At 41.6% G+C, this 15,732-nt stretch overlaps 1 protein-coding gene across 1 annotated transcript in view; it reads left to right on the top strand.

Annotated features, from left to right (window-relative positions):
- Nucleotides 1-218: 218 nt before the first annotated feature.
- Nucleotides 219-15,732, top strand: part of SIDT1 (SID1 transmembrane family member 1) — a 101,163-nt gene continuing 85,649 nt past the window's right edge. The window contains exon 1 of the mRNA XM_077771895.1: nucleotides 219-428. Within this exon, the coding sequence (XP_077628021.1) occupies nucleotides 219-428 (210 nt within the window). The remainder of the gene's footprint in view (nucleotides 429-15,732) is intronic.

The following is a 15,732-nucleotide window of genomic DNA, read 5'->3' as shown; positions in this document are numbered from 1 at the left end:
CCGCGACCTCCCGCCGAGACCCCAGGCGGCTCCATCAATATTTGATCGGCTCTTAGCCCGCGCGCGCGTCGCCAGCGCTCGCTGGTGGGGCTTGCCTGGCATCGCCCGCGCTGCGCTGTAGCGGGAGCCGGGCCCGCAGGGGGCTTTGGAAGGACCAGCTCTGCGCTCGCCCCCTCGCCAGGGCGGCTCTGCGTCGCGGCAGGGGCGCGGGGCCCACCATGCGGGGCTGCCCGGGATTCGCGCTGCTCTGCGCGCTGCTGCCCTGGCTTCTGCGGGCGGCCGCACCCCCGCGCCCGGCTGAACCCCTAGCGCGCGGAGACCCCCGCGACCCCGCCAGGGGCGCCGATTTCGATCGCGTCTACAGCGGGGTGGTGAGCCTCAGCACCGAGAACATCTACTCCTTCAACTACACCAGCCAGCCTGGCCAGGTAAGAGGCTCGCTTTCCTCGCTCGACTCCCGGGAACTTGCCAGATCTCAGAGCCCCGTCGCTGCTTTGGGTCCCCTGGGAATTGACCTCGGGAGCCCTTAGGGGCCACAGGACCCTCGCTCCCTTTTCCCTTCAAAGCAATCACTTTCCCACAAAGCAATCAGCTCCTGCGGGAGCTGCCGCATCGCCCGCAACCGGCCTCCGGGACAACTCCGGTTCATCTCGCACCTTCCCTGGCCTGGTTCCCCGGCATTTCGGGGCTGTGTAGAGGCGCAGGTTCCCTGCACCTTTGGTGGCTCCTAGCCCCCTGGTGGGCCTTTCTCTAGGAAACTCAAGGTTTCTAGGGCTGTGGAGGGAAAGGACCGCACCGATGTTTCTATTCCCCTGCGGAGAACGAACCTCATTTCATTTGGGTGATTCTGCCAGACCCTTCTATTTCATAGCGCATGGGGAGGGAGAGCTGCTCAGAATCTAAAATAGGAATGTGTGAGAATGGACGCAAGCTGCCGAGCCTCTGTGTGTTTAATAGTCATTTCCTGTGTTTCTGTACTACTGTCACACGTATGTGCTTCAGAGAAGCCACAAGACCCGGCCGGAGATGTCGGAACTGCAGTCAGCAGGTGATCTATGGAGGTTTTGATGTGAAATAAGGGTGGGTAACTGTATGAAAGTTCTAGATCTAGTCTGATAAGAACCGAGGTGACACAGGAGAGGAAATGACTGTTCCAGCAACTATCCCTTTGACACATATAATTCTGATTATATAATGTAAAAAAAAAAATGCATAGTTAGGTCTTTCCTTCTAATATGGTACCCTCCAGGGCATAGAAAAAAACTCCCTGTATACCTGCCTGTGGATTTTCTTCCCGTATGAATGTGTATGTGTATGTGTATGTGTATCCCTTTATGCCTTTATGTATTTCCCCTTGGAGAAATTCCAGAACCGGATGACTGGGATACCACCATATGCCTCTCTAACTCTCACTTAGAATCAGAACTCAGAAGCCTGGTAGCTTGGAATCGTATTGGGCAGGATGGACCAATGTGCCCATCACCGCTCCCAGACATCTCCCAGCTGTGTGTATTGAGGAAGCGTCCCAGCGCCAGGCTGGCACCAAATCCTAAGGTGCTGTCACCGTGGCAGCACAGCCCTGACCCCGGCCTGTCCTCTGCTGACCTTCAGGTTGTATGTCCTGAAGTGAGCAGGGTGACTCTGTGCAGAGCCATCCTATTGTGAACAAGGTGGGGGGGGAGGGGAGCAGCTTTTATCTCCCCAATTCCATACAACTCATCTCTTCCTGTCCAGTGTGCAGTATGGACCAGCTGACCTGGCACATGAGTTGTATTCCTTTTTTTTTTTTTAACATGAGTTGTATTCCTTTCTGTATAATTTGCTCAGAAAAAAATTCCATGATCTCTGGGGTATACTGTCAATTTCTTCCTAAGTCATCAGGAAGGAAACTCAAGTGGTATGTGCAAAGTTCTGACATCAGGCTTTAGTAGTTCTTGCACTTCTGCTTAGAAATAGATTGACCATGGGGAGCCTGGGTGGTTCAGTCGGTTAAGCGTCCGACTTTCGCTTAGGTCATGATCTCGAGGTTCGTGGGTTCGAGCCCTGCGTCGGGCTCTGTGCTGACTGCCAGCTCGGAGCCTGGAGCCTGTTTCAGGGTCTGTGACTCCCTCTCTCTCTGACCCTCCCCTGCTCACACTGTCTCTCTCTCTCCTAGAAATAAATAAAACATTAAAAAAAAAGAAAAAGACAAAAAGTAATAGATTGACCATTGCTGGCGGTAGGGGTGGGGGCGCCTGGGTGGCTCAACTCATTCGGTTAAGTGTCTGACTCTTGGTTTCAGCTCTGGTCATGATCTCACTGTTTGTGGGACCGAGCCCCACACTGGGCTCTGCACTGAAAGCAAGGAACCTGCTTGAGATTCTCTCTCCCTCTCTCTCTGCTCCTCCCTCACTCATTCTCTCTCTCTCTCAGTAAATAAATAAACATAAAAAAATAGATTGACTGTTTTTTAACTGTTGCTTGGCCTTTTTGCCTTTAGTATTTGGTGAGTTTCTCTACAACAACACAAGTGCACTGTCTGCTTGACTTTCCTAGAACAGCGTGAGAGATGGAGGACAGGGCCAGAGTCATGTTCATCTCTGTATTCCGGTACCTGGCACAGTGCTCGGCACATGAGAGGTTTACTAACGCCTTTGAAAAGTGAATAAATAAGTGAAGAAAGGTTTGAGGAACCTGGAAGCTAAAACTAAATAAAATAGAATATATACTTTTTAATTGGTTCCAAGTATGAGATCATTCCAGATGAAAACATTTTTAACAGTTGTTATGAAATTAAAGTTATGAAATTTAAATAACTTTTATTTTATGAAACAAGAGTGAAAATTAGTTTGTAAAATGTCTTTGCATAATACAATAGAAAGTTGACAACCCCAGCAATCCCTAAAAGTTCACCAGTCTGAGAAATACACTTGGGAACCATGAAACTGGCAGATAACTCAAGTTTTTGTACTAGCAGAACCACCTTACAATAACATGAATACAATGCTTTTGGATATAGCAGAATTTTATTGAAGATTTGGAATAGCATAAGGGAAGTATAGAACAGCACAGGTTAAGTGATAGATTAAAGCAGAAATCTAGACAATACTATCATAACAATTTACCAGCTGTTCCCCACCAAGGGAAATTTCAAGATGGTGGCATTACTATTTAGACCCTGGTTTATCACCATCTTATTGGCTACTCCCCACCCCACATGCTAGCCTCCCACTCTAAATTCTTGTTATTCACGAGAAACAGTTTGTCCACCATTACCTAAGGGCTCTGCTAAGTGAAGATCTATGAACCCAAGAGCAAAAGCTTGGTTGGGACCTTTTTCCCTTTAATCTGACAAACTGTTGGTCAGAGATCCCTTCCCTGTAGGGGTCATTTCCCACCTATCACCCTAAAGTGCTGCAAAGAATTTGGTTTAGGAAAAAAATAATAAAGTAGAACTTTGTGAGTTTTAATCTTTTTTCCTTTTCTCTTCAAGCCATTGTTATGTTTGCCATTATTTTTTCTTCAGATTGGAGGGGAAAGGCTATTCTCAGTTTAGGCTTTGGGGAGGAGAGGAAGCTGCTGTGGGATCCTTTGCCCCTAATCTTTCCCGTCAGCCACTGCATCTCCCTTACCAAACATTGTCCCAAGGAACTATTTAGCCAAGCGTTTGTCATGCTAATTACTGAGGTCAGCATCAGGAAAAGTCTCACGGGCCTTCTAGGCAGAGTAATGTAAATAATAAGCTGCCATAAAAAAAAAAAAATCACTGAAAGAATGGAGTGACTGCTTTAAAGAAGAAAAATGAAAATAATGATCCAAGTTACAGGTTAGGCAAGATCATGGTTCATTTCATTTCCCTAGAGGGGAAGTTTCTGGAGACTCCTTTCCAGGGGAGTAGAGTTTTACTGTGGCAAACAGGGTGTCCTAGAACTACAGGGCTGGAACTAAACTAGAAGGAAATCATCTTGTTGAGAAAGTCACCAGGCGTACGTCTGACTGGGACAGAGGGCACGAAAGCGGGTTTATTGAGAAATGAGAATACTCTTGTAGAGACAGGTGGTGGCAATAATCAAATGTTTGTACTTGAGCTAGATGCCGATAAGGTGCTTTTAAATAAAAATCAAACTACCATGCAACAAGATGTCTTCTTGGAGAATTTCAGTAACAGAATTCATTGGTCACCATACATTTTTAAATTTGAAATGTTTCTCTGGAAATATTTCTTTGGTTTATTCAATGGAGACATTTATCTTTTAATGACATATGCTTTTCGATGCCCAAGGAACAATACTTGGCTTTATTCATATCAACCAGTAGTTGTATATCTAGAACCAGTTATACTGCCTCTTGGATCCAGATTCCAAAAGCCTATCCAGTTCTTATGAACAATGAAATCTATATCAGACCATTCCAGTGCCAACTTCTAACCATACATTACTGGTTACACCGAAGAATAAAAACCTTGGATGTGATAGCCGCAGCTCCCCCAGTCTGGGATGTATTCCCTCTGTGTTCCTTACATACTGAGGCAGAGAAGCCCCCACTGCTGGCTTCATACTTCCTCTTACTGAACTGGACTGCTTGCTTGTGAGGAGGAAATTCTCTCGTTAGCACATTATCTGGCTGAACAGAATACCGTAGACTGGGTGGCTTAAACAGACCTCATTTGTCACAATTCTGGAGGCTAGCTAGTCCAGAATCACAGTGTCAGCAGATTTGGTGCCTGGTGACAGCTGGCTTCCTAGCTTGTAGACAGTGCCTTATAGCTGTGCCTTCCCAGGGCCCAGGAGCAGGGAGAGAAGCAAGCTCTCTCCTGTCACTTTTAAGGGCACTAATCTCCTCATGAGGGCTCAACTTCATGATCTAATTCTCCTCCAAATACTGTCACAAGGGGGATTAGGCGTCAACATGAATTTGGGGGCAGAGGGGGACACAAACATTCAGCCCATAGCAGTCACCTCCCACATTTTCATCTGTGGCTCTGAAAAAGCAGCATCCATGTATTATAAGGATGTCTAGGGGCTGACATTTCTTCAGTTGTTGGTCTGATTTTATGGAGAACCCATCTTCTGCCTGCCTAGACTGGATAGTCATGGGTTAAATTATGTAATGGATTCTGTAAGTGTGTGATGTCCAGTGTGATAGCCATTATCCACATGTGGCTATTGCACACTTGAAATGTGGCCACTCACAAAATGAGATGTACTGTAAGTGTAGAATACACACCAGATTTCAGACGGTATACAAAGACATGAAATGTGTAATTAATATTTTTATTGATTATATGTTTAAATGATAGTATTTTGGATATATTAAGTTAAATCAAATATATTAAAACTAACTTCATTTGTTTCTTTGTACTTTTTCAAAAAATTTTTAAAGTATTTATTTTGGGAGAGAATGCACATGCAAGCAAGTGGGGGAGGGGCAGAGAGAGATGGGGAGAGAGAATCCCAAGCAGGCTCTGCACTGACTAGAGCAACAGGGCTCAGTCTCACAAACCACCAGATGATGACCTGAGCCAAAATCAAGAGTCAGATGTTGTTTAATCAGCTGAGCCACTCAGGCACCCCTCTTTGTGCTTTCTAAGGTAGCTCCTAAAAAATTTAAAAACACATATGTGGGTCATTTTATGTTTTCTTTGGACAGCACTGATCCAAGTACTACAAGACCTTAGAGAAGTCATTCATCCGACAGATAGCTTTGTTGGAGGAAATGAAGCTTGGAAAGGTCATAATAGATATGCAGAACTTGGATAGCCAGAAAGAAAGGGGAAAGGCCTTTCAGGTATGGAAATACAGATCTGATTTCTTTTTTGACAATACTACATTGAAAGTGGTAGTATATATTTTACCAGCAGGCCCATAATGTCTGGTTGTCTCTTTTTGTGATGATAGCCACCATTGTTTATAATTGCCTAGTTTCATGAATTCATTAGGAACAACACGGTGATAATATGTTTTTTTAATGTTTTATTTACTTTTGAAAAGGAGAAAGACAGAGCACCAGCAGGGGAGGGGCAGAGAGAGAGGGAAACACAAAATCTGAAGCAGGCCCATCGCTCTGAGCTGTCAGAATAAAGCTTGATGAAAGAAGGAATTCTTTCCTTTGCAAGTAATTCCATTTCTCTGCCTGGATTCCAGACTCTTTTTCCTTTTTCTTTGAAATCTAGTAGTTTCACTAGACTGTGTCTGGTAAGTCAATCTTTCCCAGGTATGTGATGTAATCTTTCAATATGTAACATCAATGATTTTTTTTAATTTGGGAAATTTCCTTATAGTTTTTATTTGATTAATTGATTGATTGATTTACTTAATTATTTTTGAGAGAGAGGGAGAGAGAGTACAGAGCCTGGAGTGGGGTTCGAGCTCACACAAAGCAGGGCTTTAATTCACAACTGTGAGATCATGACCTGAGCTGAGGTTGAATGCTTAACTGGCTGAGCCACCCCAGCGCCCTTCTTTACAGTTTTTAACATTTGTTTATTCCAATGCTTGATTATCTTCTTTAGGACTTCCCTTTATACTTATATTGGCCCTTCTTTATTGCTTCCTATATCTATTCCTTTTTCTAGAATTTTTTTTATATCCTGCCCAGATTAAATTTTTTCTCCTTTCCATTTTTTTTCCTTATTTACTTCATATTAAGTATCCATTCATAACATAATTTTAAATTTTATTTCTAATCTTTTCCTGAGTTCTGCCATTTTTTTTAAGACTTCATTTTCTCCAATCACCTCATTTCTGAGTTTTTAAAATTCTGATTTATGGCTTTTTTCATAGTTTTTAAAATGTTCATAATTTCAAATTTGGAAATCTCAGGTTGTGCGTTCCATCTGTTTTATAGGTACAGCTTTCTGGCATATTGTTACCAGCTGAAATGGTGTTTTCTGCTCCTTATTATCTTTGACTTGCAGTTACTTGTGTGGGATTTAGCTGCAGTCCTTGTCCCTTGCTCATCTTTACTTTAGATGAGTTTTCCTTATTTTATTAAATTTTTTTTTTTTAATTTTAGAGAGAGAGAAAGAGAACATGAGTGGGGGAAAGGGGCAGAGGGAGAGAGAGAGCAATCTCCACCCTCAGTGCAGAGCCTGACTCAGGGCTCCATTCCACAACCCTGGCATCATGACTTGAGCTGAAATCAAGAGTGGGACACTCAACCCACTGAGCCACCCAGGTACTCCAAGTCTTTCTTAGTTTAGAAGGGAAAGATTGACCTGGAGAGCTTTCCTAGCTTTCTTCTCCTAGAGAGGTGATTAAAACATGATTTTCTTTCTGAGAAATTTCACAGGTCCTCTCCCCCATTTTATGGAGACTTCCTCTTTCTTTTCATCTTTCCTTCCTCTTTCCTTCATCCTGCTCAGTTTGGGTTCCACTCCCACAGCCTTTCCTCAGGCAGGGTTTTCTTCTAGGAAGAGAGTTTTGATTAGTTTTTAGAATCCATGAGGCCCACATTACTCCAGAAGACTCTGGATTTCCTGAAGTGTTCTTACCCTTATTCACAACTTGAAGCCTACAAAATTCCCTCCAGGTTCAACTGCTGTTTTCAGGTGGGCCCTCCCATCTTTTTAGGGAGCACCTTTTGAAGGATTTTGGATTCTCTGATTCTCATAGGCTCATCAGAGCTCCATGCTTCCCCCTCTGATTCTACCCACACAATTGCTGCTACCACACAGGTGTTGAAGCCATTGGTAATTTTTTCCCACCCAGTCACATTTTGGACTCTGTGCAGGCTACCTTATCTTGGTAAATGTTCTCCATGAAATTTTGGTTCGGTTTTTCCAGTTGCCCTATTTTCACAGGGGACATTTGGAGATTCAAATTCTCTGCTGCTACTGACACCGTCTTCTCAGAATCCTCTCTCTATTGTTTTCTGTGAGTTTTAATTTTGAAATAACTTCAAATATACAGAAAAGTTAGGACCATATAAAGAACTCAAGTATGCCCTTCACTCAAATTTCCCAATTGTTTCTGCCAAATTTGCTTCATCAGTCTCTCTCTCCATAAGCAAACCCCCCCCAAACACTTGAAACTAGACTACAGATATATGATGCTCCTTTGCCTCTAAATACTTCAGTGTATATTTTCTGTGAACAAGAATATTTTCTTATATAGCCATGGAATAATGATGAAAATCATAAAATTAATTTAATCTAATTTAATCTCCTTCAACTATTTCACCCATACCCCCTGAAATCTCCCCTCTGGCAACCATTAATTTTTTTTTTTAATTTTTAAAATATTTTTGTTTATTTTTGAGAGAGAGAGTGAGACAGCATGACCAGGGGAGGGTCAGAGAGAGATGGAGACACAGAATATGAAGACAGGCTCCAGGCTCTGAGCTAACTGTCAGCACAGAGCCCGACGCGGGGCTCGAACCCACGAACCGTGAGATCATGACCTGAGTGGACGCTTAACTGACTGAGCCACTCAGGTGCCCTTCAATTTGTTTTCTATAGTTAAGAATCTGGGTGTTTTGTTTTGTTTTGTTTTTTGTTTTGTGGACCTCAATGTTTTTGAAGAGTATAGGCAGTTATTTTATTTATTTATTTTTTACATAATAATTTAATAATTTGGTCAATATTCATTTTCTTTTTTTTTTTTTAAAAGAATGCACACTATACTCTGGTTTCTCTTCAGATCGCATACATCTTTCGCCTTTTTAAAGAGAAAGCACACAAGTTGGTGGGTGGGGGGAGAGAGTGGAAGGAAATGGCCAAAGGGGGAAAGAGAGAGAAACAATCTTAAGCAGGCAACATACTTAACGCAGAGCCTGATGAAGAGCTCCATCCCACAACCCTGGGATCATGACCTGAGCTGAAATCAAGAGCCAGATGCTTAACCGACTGAGCCATCCTGGTGCCCAGCCAGTTATTTTATAGATTGTCCCTCAATTTGCATTTGTCTGATGTTTCCTCATGATTAGATGCAGGGTATACATTTTCAGCATATCATCACAGAAGTGCTATCGTATCCTTAGTGCACCGTATCAGAGGCACATGTTATTAAGTTTTCCTGTTGTTATACTGGGTAATGTCAGTTACTTGGTTAAGATGGCCTCCCCCAGATTTCTCCACTGTAATGTTACTATTTTCCTTTTGTAATCAAAAAAGTAGTTTGTATAGCAATATCTTGAGACTATAAATATTCTATCCCTCATCAAACTTTCAACCACCAGTTTTAGCATCCATTGATTATTCTTGCCTAAATCAGATATTACCATAGTGGTTTCCAACTAGTCATTTCCTAATTCATCATTCCTTCTACATTTATCAATTGACATTCTACTATAAGAAAGAGCTTTTCTTTCTCTCCCCTTCATTTATTTATTCTTAAAATTTTGTTTTGAGTAACAGGTGATTTTTTTTCCCCTTCAAGTTAGTCACACTCCTTGTCTGTAGAGGGCATATTAAGGAATCTCTCTTTTAACTCCAACTCAGAAAGTAGTTTTCTTCTCTTTGCTCCTGTAATATCATGGTTATAATAAGACATATTTAGGGGGGCCTGGGTGGCTTAGTCGGTTAAGCGTCCGACTTTCGCTTGGGTCATGATCTCGCGGTTCGTGGGTTCAAGCCCCGCATCGGGCTCTGTGCTGACTGCCAACTCGGAGCCTGGAGCCTGTTTCGGTCTGTGACTCCCTCTCTCTCTGACCCTCCCCTGCTCACGCTGTCTCTCTCTCTCTCTCTCCTAGAAATAAATAAAAATTTAAAAAAAATAATAAGACATATTTATATACATATATATACATATGTATATATGTTTTCAGTTTCTGACACAGAGCTCCTAAAACCCTTGGAATTTTCTTCCTTTTTTTTAATGTTTATTTATTTTTGAGAGAGACAGAGTGCAAGTGGGGGAGGGGCAGAGACAGGGGGAGACACAGAATCTGAAACAGGCTCCAGGCTCTGAGCTGTCAGCACAGAGCCTTATGCGGGGCTTGAACCCACGGACTGTGAGATCATGACCTGAGCCAAAATCAGATGCTTAACCACTTGAGCCACCCAGGTGCCCTAAACCCTTGGAATTTTCTAAGTGATAAGAATGATGAAGGTGTTGGGGAGCCTGGGTGGCTTAGTCGGTTGAGCATCCGACTTTGGCTTGGGTCATGATCTCGCGGTTCGTGGGTTCAAGCCCCGCGTCGGGCTCTGTGCTGACTGCCAGCTCAGAGCTTGGAGCCTATTTCAGAGTCTGTGTCTCCCTCTCTCTCTGACCCTCCCCTGCTCACACTGTCTCTCTCTCTCTCTCTCTCTCTCCTAGAAATAAATAAAAATATTAAAAAAAAAAAAAGGAATGATGAAGGTGTCTTATCATTCAGCCACACCTGAGTTTATGTTAATGAAGTGATTTTTGGACAGACCCTATAGATGGGGCTGGTTGCCAGGTGAAACTAACTGTATAATTGGAATGTTGGAATTTTCAGTCCCACCCTTTTGACCTCCTGGGTAGGGAGGGAACTGGAGCTTGAATTGCCAATGGCCAATGATTTAATCCATCTTGGCTGTGTAATAAAGCCTCCATAGAAACCCTGAATGATGGGGCTCAGAGAGCTTCTTGGGTTGGTGAGCACGTGGAGATTCAGGGAGAGGTGTGCACTCCCCAGTCATGGAAGCCCCACACCCCTTCCTTTATACCTTGCTCTATCTGTCTCTTTCATCTGGCTGTTCCTGAGTTATGTCCGTCATAATAATCAGGTTATCTAGGAAGTAAAATGTTTCCCTGAGTTCTGTGAACCACTCTAGTATTTAATTCAACCCAAGGAGGGGGTTGTTGGAATCTTTGACCTATCAGTCAGGTGACAACCTGGACTTTTTTTTTTTTAGTTTATTTTCTCATTTGTTTGTTTACGTAATCTCTACACCCATCCTCAGGCTCAAACTCACCACTCTGAGATCAGGAATTGCATATTCTCCTGACTAAGCTGGCCAGGCACCCCCAACCTGGACTTTGTGATTGGCATCCGAAGGCGGGAAGAAATGGAAAGGTAGTCTCACGTAAAACTGAACTCTTAACCTGTAGGATCTGACGCTATCTCCAAGCAGACAGTAGATAGTGTCAGAATTTAGTTGAATGGTAGATCACCCAGCTAATGTCTGAGAATCGTTTGGTGGTGTAGGAAAAACACTTACCGTTAACTGGGGGTGCAGAATTGTACTTCCCCATCACTAGCAAAATAATAATATTTCAGTGGCTTTTAGGGAATCACAAGGGAAAATGACATCATCAGTTATCTAGGGCATCTACTGTAACCCATTGTCCAGATTATCTGTTGGGTTCCAAGCAAATCTGTCTCTAGACCATTTAATAAGTAAAGTAATCCTCAGTTTTGAATTTGCAGTTAAAAGGATAAGCATATAATTATTTTTTTACTCATGAGAAACTGAACAAATTATATAAGTAAATTCTGCGGCTAGAATATCTGAGTGTCTGAATTCAGGTTCATAATATTATCCATTTCAAGTCCTTGACTGTGGAGTTCTCAGTATATTTTTTAAATGTAGGTTTTCATTAAGGATTTCTGAAATACGATAAACTTTACATTGTCTCTGGGTGGTGAGATTATGGTGAATTTTAACGGTCTTTTCTGTATTTGCTAAATACTTCACACACAAAATATTTTACTCTCCTAGGCAATGACAACGCACCACTGAGAGGCTTAGCAGTATTAGGGAAGAACACTGGATGGGGCGGCAGAAGATGTGTATTTTTATCTCCTTAACAACCTGTGTGCCTCCGACAAATCTTATCCCCTCTCTGAGCTTTATTTTCCCCCACTTGAGAAGACTACATCTTTTATCTTTATTCAAGCGCTGAAGTTCACTGATCTTTTTTTTAACCATGTGTGAGATTGTAAGTCTTTATTTTTTTATGTTTATTTATTTATTTTGAGAGAGCGAATGAGAGAGAAAGAATCCCAACCAGGCTTCCCGCTGTCAGCACAGAGTCTGACTTGGGGCTTGAACTCACAAACCATGAGATTATGACCTGAGCTGAAACCAAGAGTGAGACACTTAACTGACTGAACCACCCAGGTACCCCCCTCCCACTTTAAAAAAAAATTCTTGATTTTATTATTGTTTTTTTAAATTTTATTTAAATCCAAGTTAGTTAACATACAGTGTAAGCATGGTTTCAGGCACAGAATTTAGTGATTCACCTCTTACATACAATACCCAGTGCTCATCCCAGCAAATGTGCTCCTTACTGCCCATCATCCATTTAGCCCATCCCCCCACCGCCCCTCCAGGAATCTTCAGTTTGTTCTCTGTATTTAACAGTCTCTTATGGTTTGCCTCCGTCTCTGTTTTTTTTCTTAGTTTTCCTTCCCTTTATGTTCATTTGTAGTGTTTCTTAAATTCCACATATGAGTGTAAAGAATGTCATAAACTTGTATACAACTTTATTATTATTATTTTTTTAAGTAAGCTCTCTGCCCAGTGTGGGGCTTAAACTCATGACCCTGAGGTCAAGAGTCGCATGCTCTACCAACTGAGTCAGGTAGGCGTCCCTAATTTTTTTCTTAACTATAGACAAGTAGGAGAAATTTCTTGCTGAAAAGATCATTTACAACCCCTTGTCTTAGAAAAGCAAATAAATGAAAACTTTAAATTATTGTTTCTAAAAAATGACTCTTTTTTTGGTTAGTTGGTTTTCTTTTCTTTTGAGAGGCTTCCCATAGGGCTCCACCACCTGGAAGTGTTTTATTTTGTTTACCTCTCTTCTCTCCACCTTTGCCACATGTGCTGAGCTTGTATAGGCTTGCTATAGTGTTGGGTTTAGCTTTTTGGCTGTTACTTTGTTTTGTTTTGATGTTATTGCTGTGTTGCTTTCTTCTGAAGGGGTATTTTAGGTATCTGATACAGTTTGTAGGGATTTTCAGTTTTCCCTCCTTTCCCGCTTTGGTTTCAACATGTTACCTGAAGTCTGTCATTTCTTCCTGTTGGCTTGAATGTAAAAGACCAAGAGACTAGATAATTGTGATACCGTGAAACTTCTCTGCCGCAAGAAGATGCCAGTATTTCTTTCTTCCTTTCGAACTGATTGATAATTAGGCCACGTTGCCATGCAGCAGCCAGGGATTGTTAGCCAGCTCTTTCTACAGTGTTTAACTCTGGAGCTAACCGAAGTTCCATGTCAACACACCAAGATGGTGCATTAATGATTTAAAGGCACATCTAATGAGCTATTCAAATTGGGACTTCGCATTCCTTTCTGCTCATTTGCTAAGGAAAATACCAAACATATCATGATTCTGCCAGGCAATACAATCATAGTCCTTTCTGTTTTGCTAAAAAAAAAAAAAAAAAAAGATACATTTTTAAACATTATTTCTTTTCTTTTCTTGGATTATGTGAAAATGGAAAGTTTGAGGGGTTTTGTTTTTGTTTTTGAGGTATAGTAGTTGCTAAGCAAACCAAAACCAAAACCAAACCCAAGGACCTGTATTTTGCTTAAAAGCTAAGGTCAGCAGAGGTGCCTGGGTGGCTCAGCCAGTTAAGCATCTGACTTCAACTCAGTTCATGACCTCCCAGTTCATGGGTTCGAGCTCCGCATCGGGCTCTGTGCTGACATCTCAGAGCCTGGAGCCTGCTTCAGATTCTGTGACTCCCTCGTTCTCTGCCCCTCTGCCACTTGTACGCTATCAAAAATATAAACATTAAAAAATTTTTTAAAATAAAAAGCTAAGGTCAGTGATAAAAACAACTGTCCGACTTAAGCCCTCAGTCTGAGATCCTTCTGCTTTCATATATTATAATTAGTTTCTAAGAACATGTGTAAAAGTTGTTTATACAGGAGAAGCATTGGTTTACTTGTCAAAAGATGGTGCTCCATTTCTGGAGAGAAAAAGCAAAGCTCAGTGTCATATAGCAAAGGTACATTATATATTAAATGTTATTAATAATAAAATTAATTGAAATTGTTTGCTATAGTAATTAATTACTTTAGATTTTCATTTGCCTTATCCCCTCAGTTTATTTGAAGTGACAATAATAGACAAATAAATTGATTTTGCTATTAGAAAGAAGGATATGCAGATGTTGATTTTATACAAGACTGAAGAGGGATTTTTCTATGGGTTGGATAAGAAGAGTAAAACTGTTCTGAAGGTATCTTATGTTGAAAAATGTGTCTAAAGAAAGTTGAGTATAAGCCTTCTTTTCCAATAGGAAAGCTGTAGGAATCCATTTCCCTGTCATAGTTCCCAAGAACTGGGAAATTTTCCCTCATGTTCCACTGAGAACCAGTTCTCTGTTCTTGAGAAGCAACCTGGAGCCTACTTCAAATTTTGTGTCTCCTTCTCTCTTGGCCCCTCCCCTGCTCACATTCTGCCTCTCCATCTCTCTCTAAAATAAATAAACATTGAAAAAATTTTTTAAATAATACCAATAGTGGAGGATGAGGAACATATGCTATTTGGGAAGTCAGTATATATTTGTGTTGACTCCTTGTGCCATTATTTCCTTTGTTTACATCAATAAGATTTTCTTGTAAAGTCTTTTTAGCTACAGAAGTGTAATTAAGCTTGCATTTGAGACTTTTTTCTGTTCTTTATTCCATCACTAAAAGAAACATAAAATATCACTTGAAACCAATGGGATGGAAAGAGATTATTTTATTTTATTTTTAATTATTTTGCTTTTATTTTTTTTTTAATGTTTTCATTTTATTTGTAAGAGAGACAATGTAAGCAGGAGAGGTGCAGAGAGAGGGAGACACAGAATCTGAAGCAGGTTCCAGGCTCTGAGCTATCAGCGCAGGGCCTGACGTGGGGCTTGAATTCACAAAAATCATGAGATCCTGACCTGAGCCAAAGTCGGAGGCTTAACCAACTGAGCCACCCAGGCACCCCTATTTTATTATTTTTTAATGTTTATTTATTTTTGAGAAAGAGAGAGAGGGAGAAACATAGAGTGTGTGCAGGGGAGGGGCAGAGGTAGAGGGAGACACAGAATCCAAAGCAGGCTCCAGGCTCTGAGCTGTCAGCACAGAGCCCAACCTGGGGCTTAAACCCATGAACCATGAGATCATGACCCAAGCTGAAGTTGGATACTCAAACAACTGAGCCACCCAGGTGCCCCTATTTTATTTTATTTTTTATTTTTTGAAGTTTATTTATTTTTGAGAGAAAGACAGAGTGTGAGCCTGGGAGGGGAAGAGAGGGAGAGAGAGACACACAGAATCCAAACCAGGCTCCAGGCTCCAGACTGTTAGTACAGAGCCTGACGTGGGGCTTGAACCCACAGATGGGACCACAAGATCATGCCCTGACCTAGAGTCATATGCTTAACTGACTGAGCCTCTCAGGCACCCCAGGGATAATTATATTTTAAACTTAGGAGCTAAAACTACCTTTTAAATCACCCAGTATCTTCTCACGTAACAGGAAAGAAAACTGAAAGCCATTGAAATAAATTCCTTGTCCAAAATCATGTAACTAGTATAAAGCAAAGCCCAGAACATAACTCCAGTTCCTGAGGATATTTTTTGAAAACATTTGCACCAAATCACTCTCTCTCCCACAAGAACACATCTGTATGCTTAGCAACAACAGTAAAAATAATTTAAAATACCATAGCCACACTTTCAGTTAGGTCCTTTGATCATGCTTTATGTTGGGTTCCCTTGCAATTACTGAAAATCTAAATTTTCATCTTTGCTTTTCTTCCATGAATTGCCCAAGCATCCATTCATCTACTTGAGTCAGGCCAGCAGGATTGACACTGAGTAAAACTGTGAAGTTGGCAGATTTTCTTCA

This window comes from Crocuta crocuta, unplaced genomic scaffold (assembly GCF_008692635.1).
Source record: "Crocuta crocuta isolate KB4526 unplaced genomic scaffold, BGI_CrCroc_1.0 scaffold56, whole genome shotgun sequence".
NCBI lineage: Eukaryota > Metazoa > Chordata > Mammalia > Carnivora > Hyaenidae > Crocuta > Crocuta crocuta.
The sequence above is the reverse complement of the archived record's forward strand: the minus strand, read 5'-3'. Positions and strand labels throughout refer to the sequence as shown.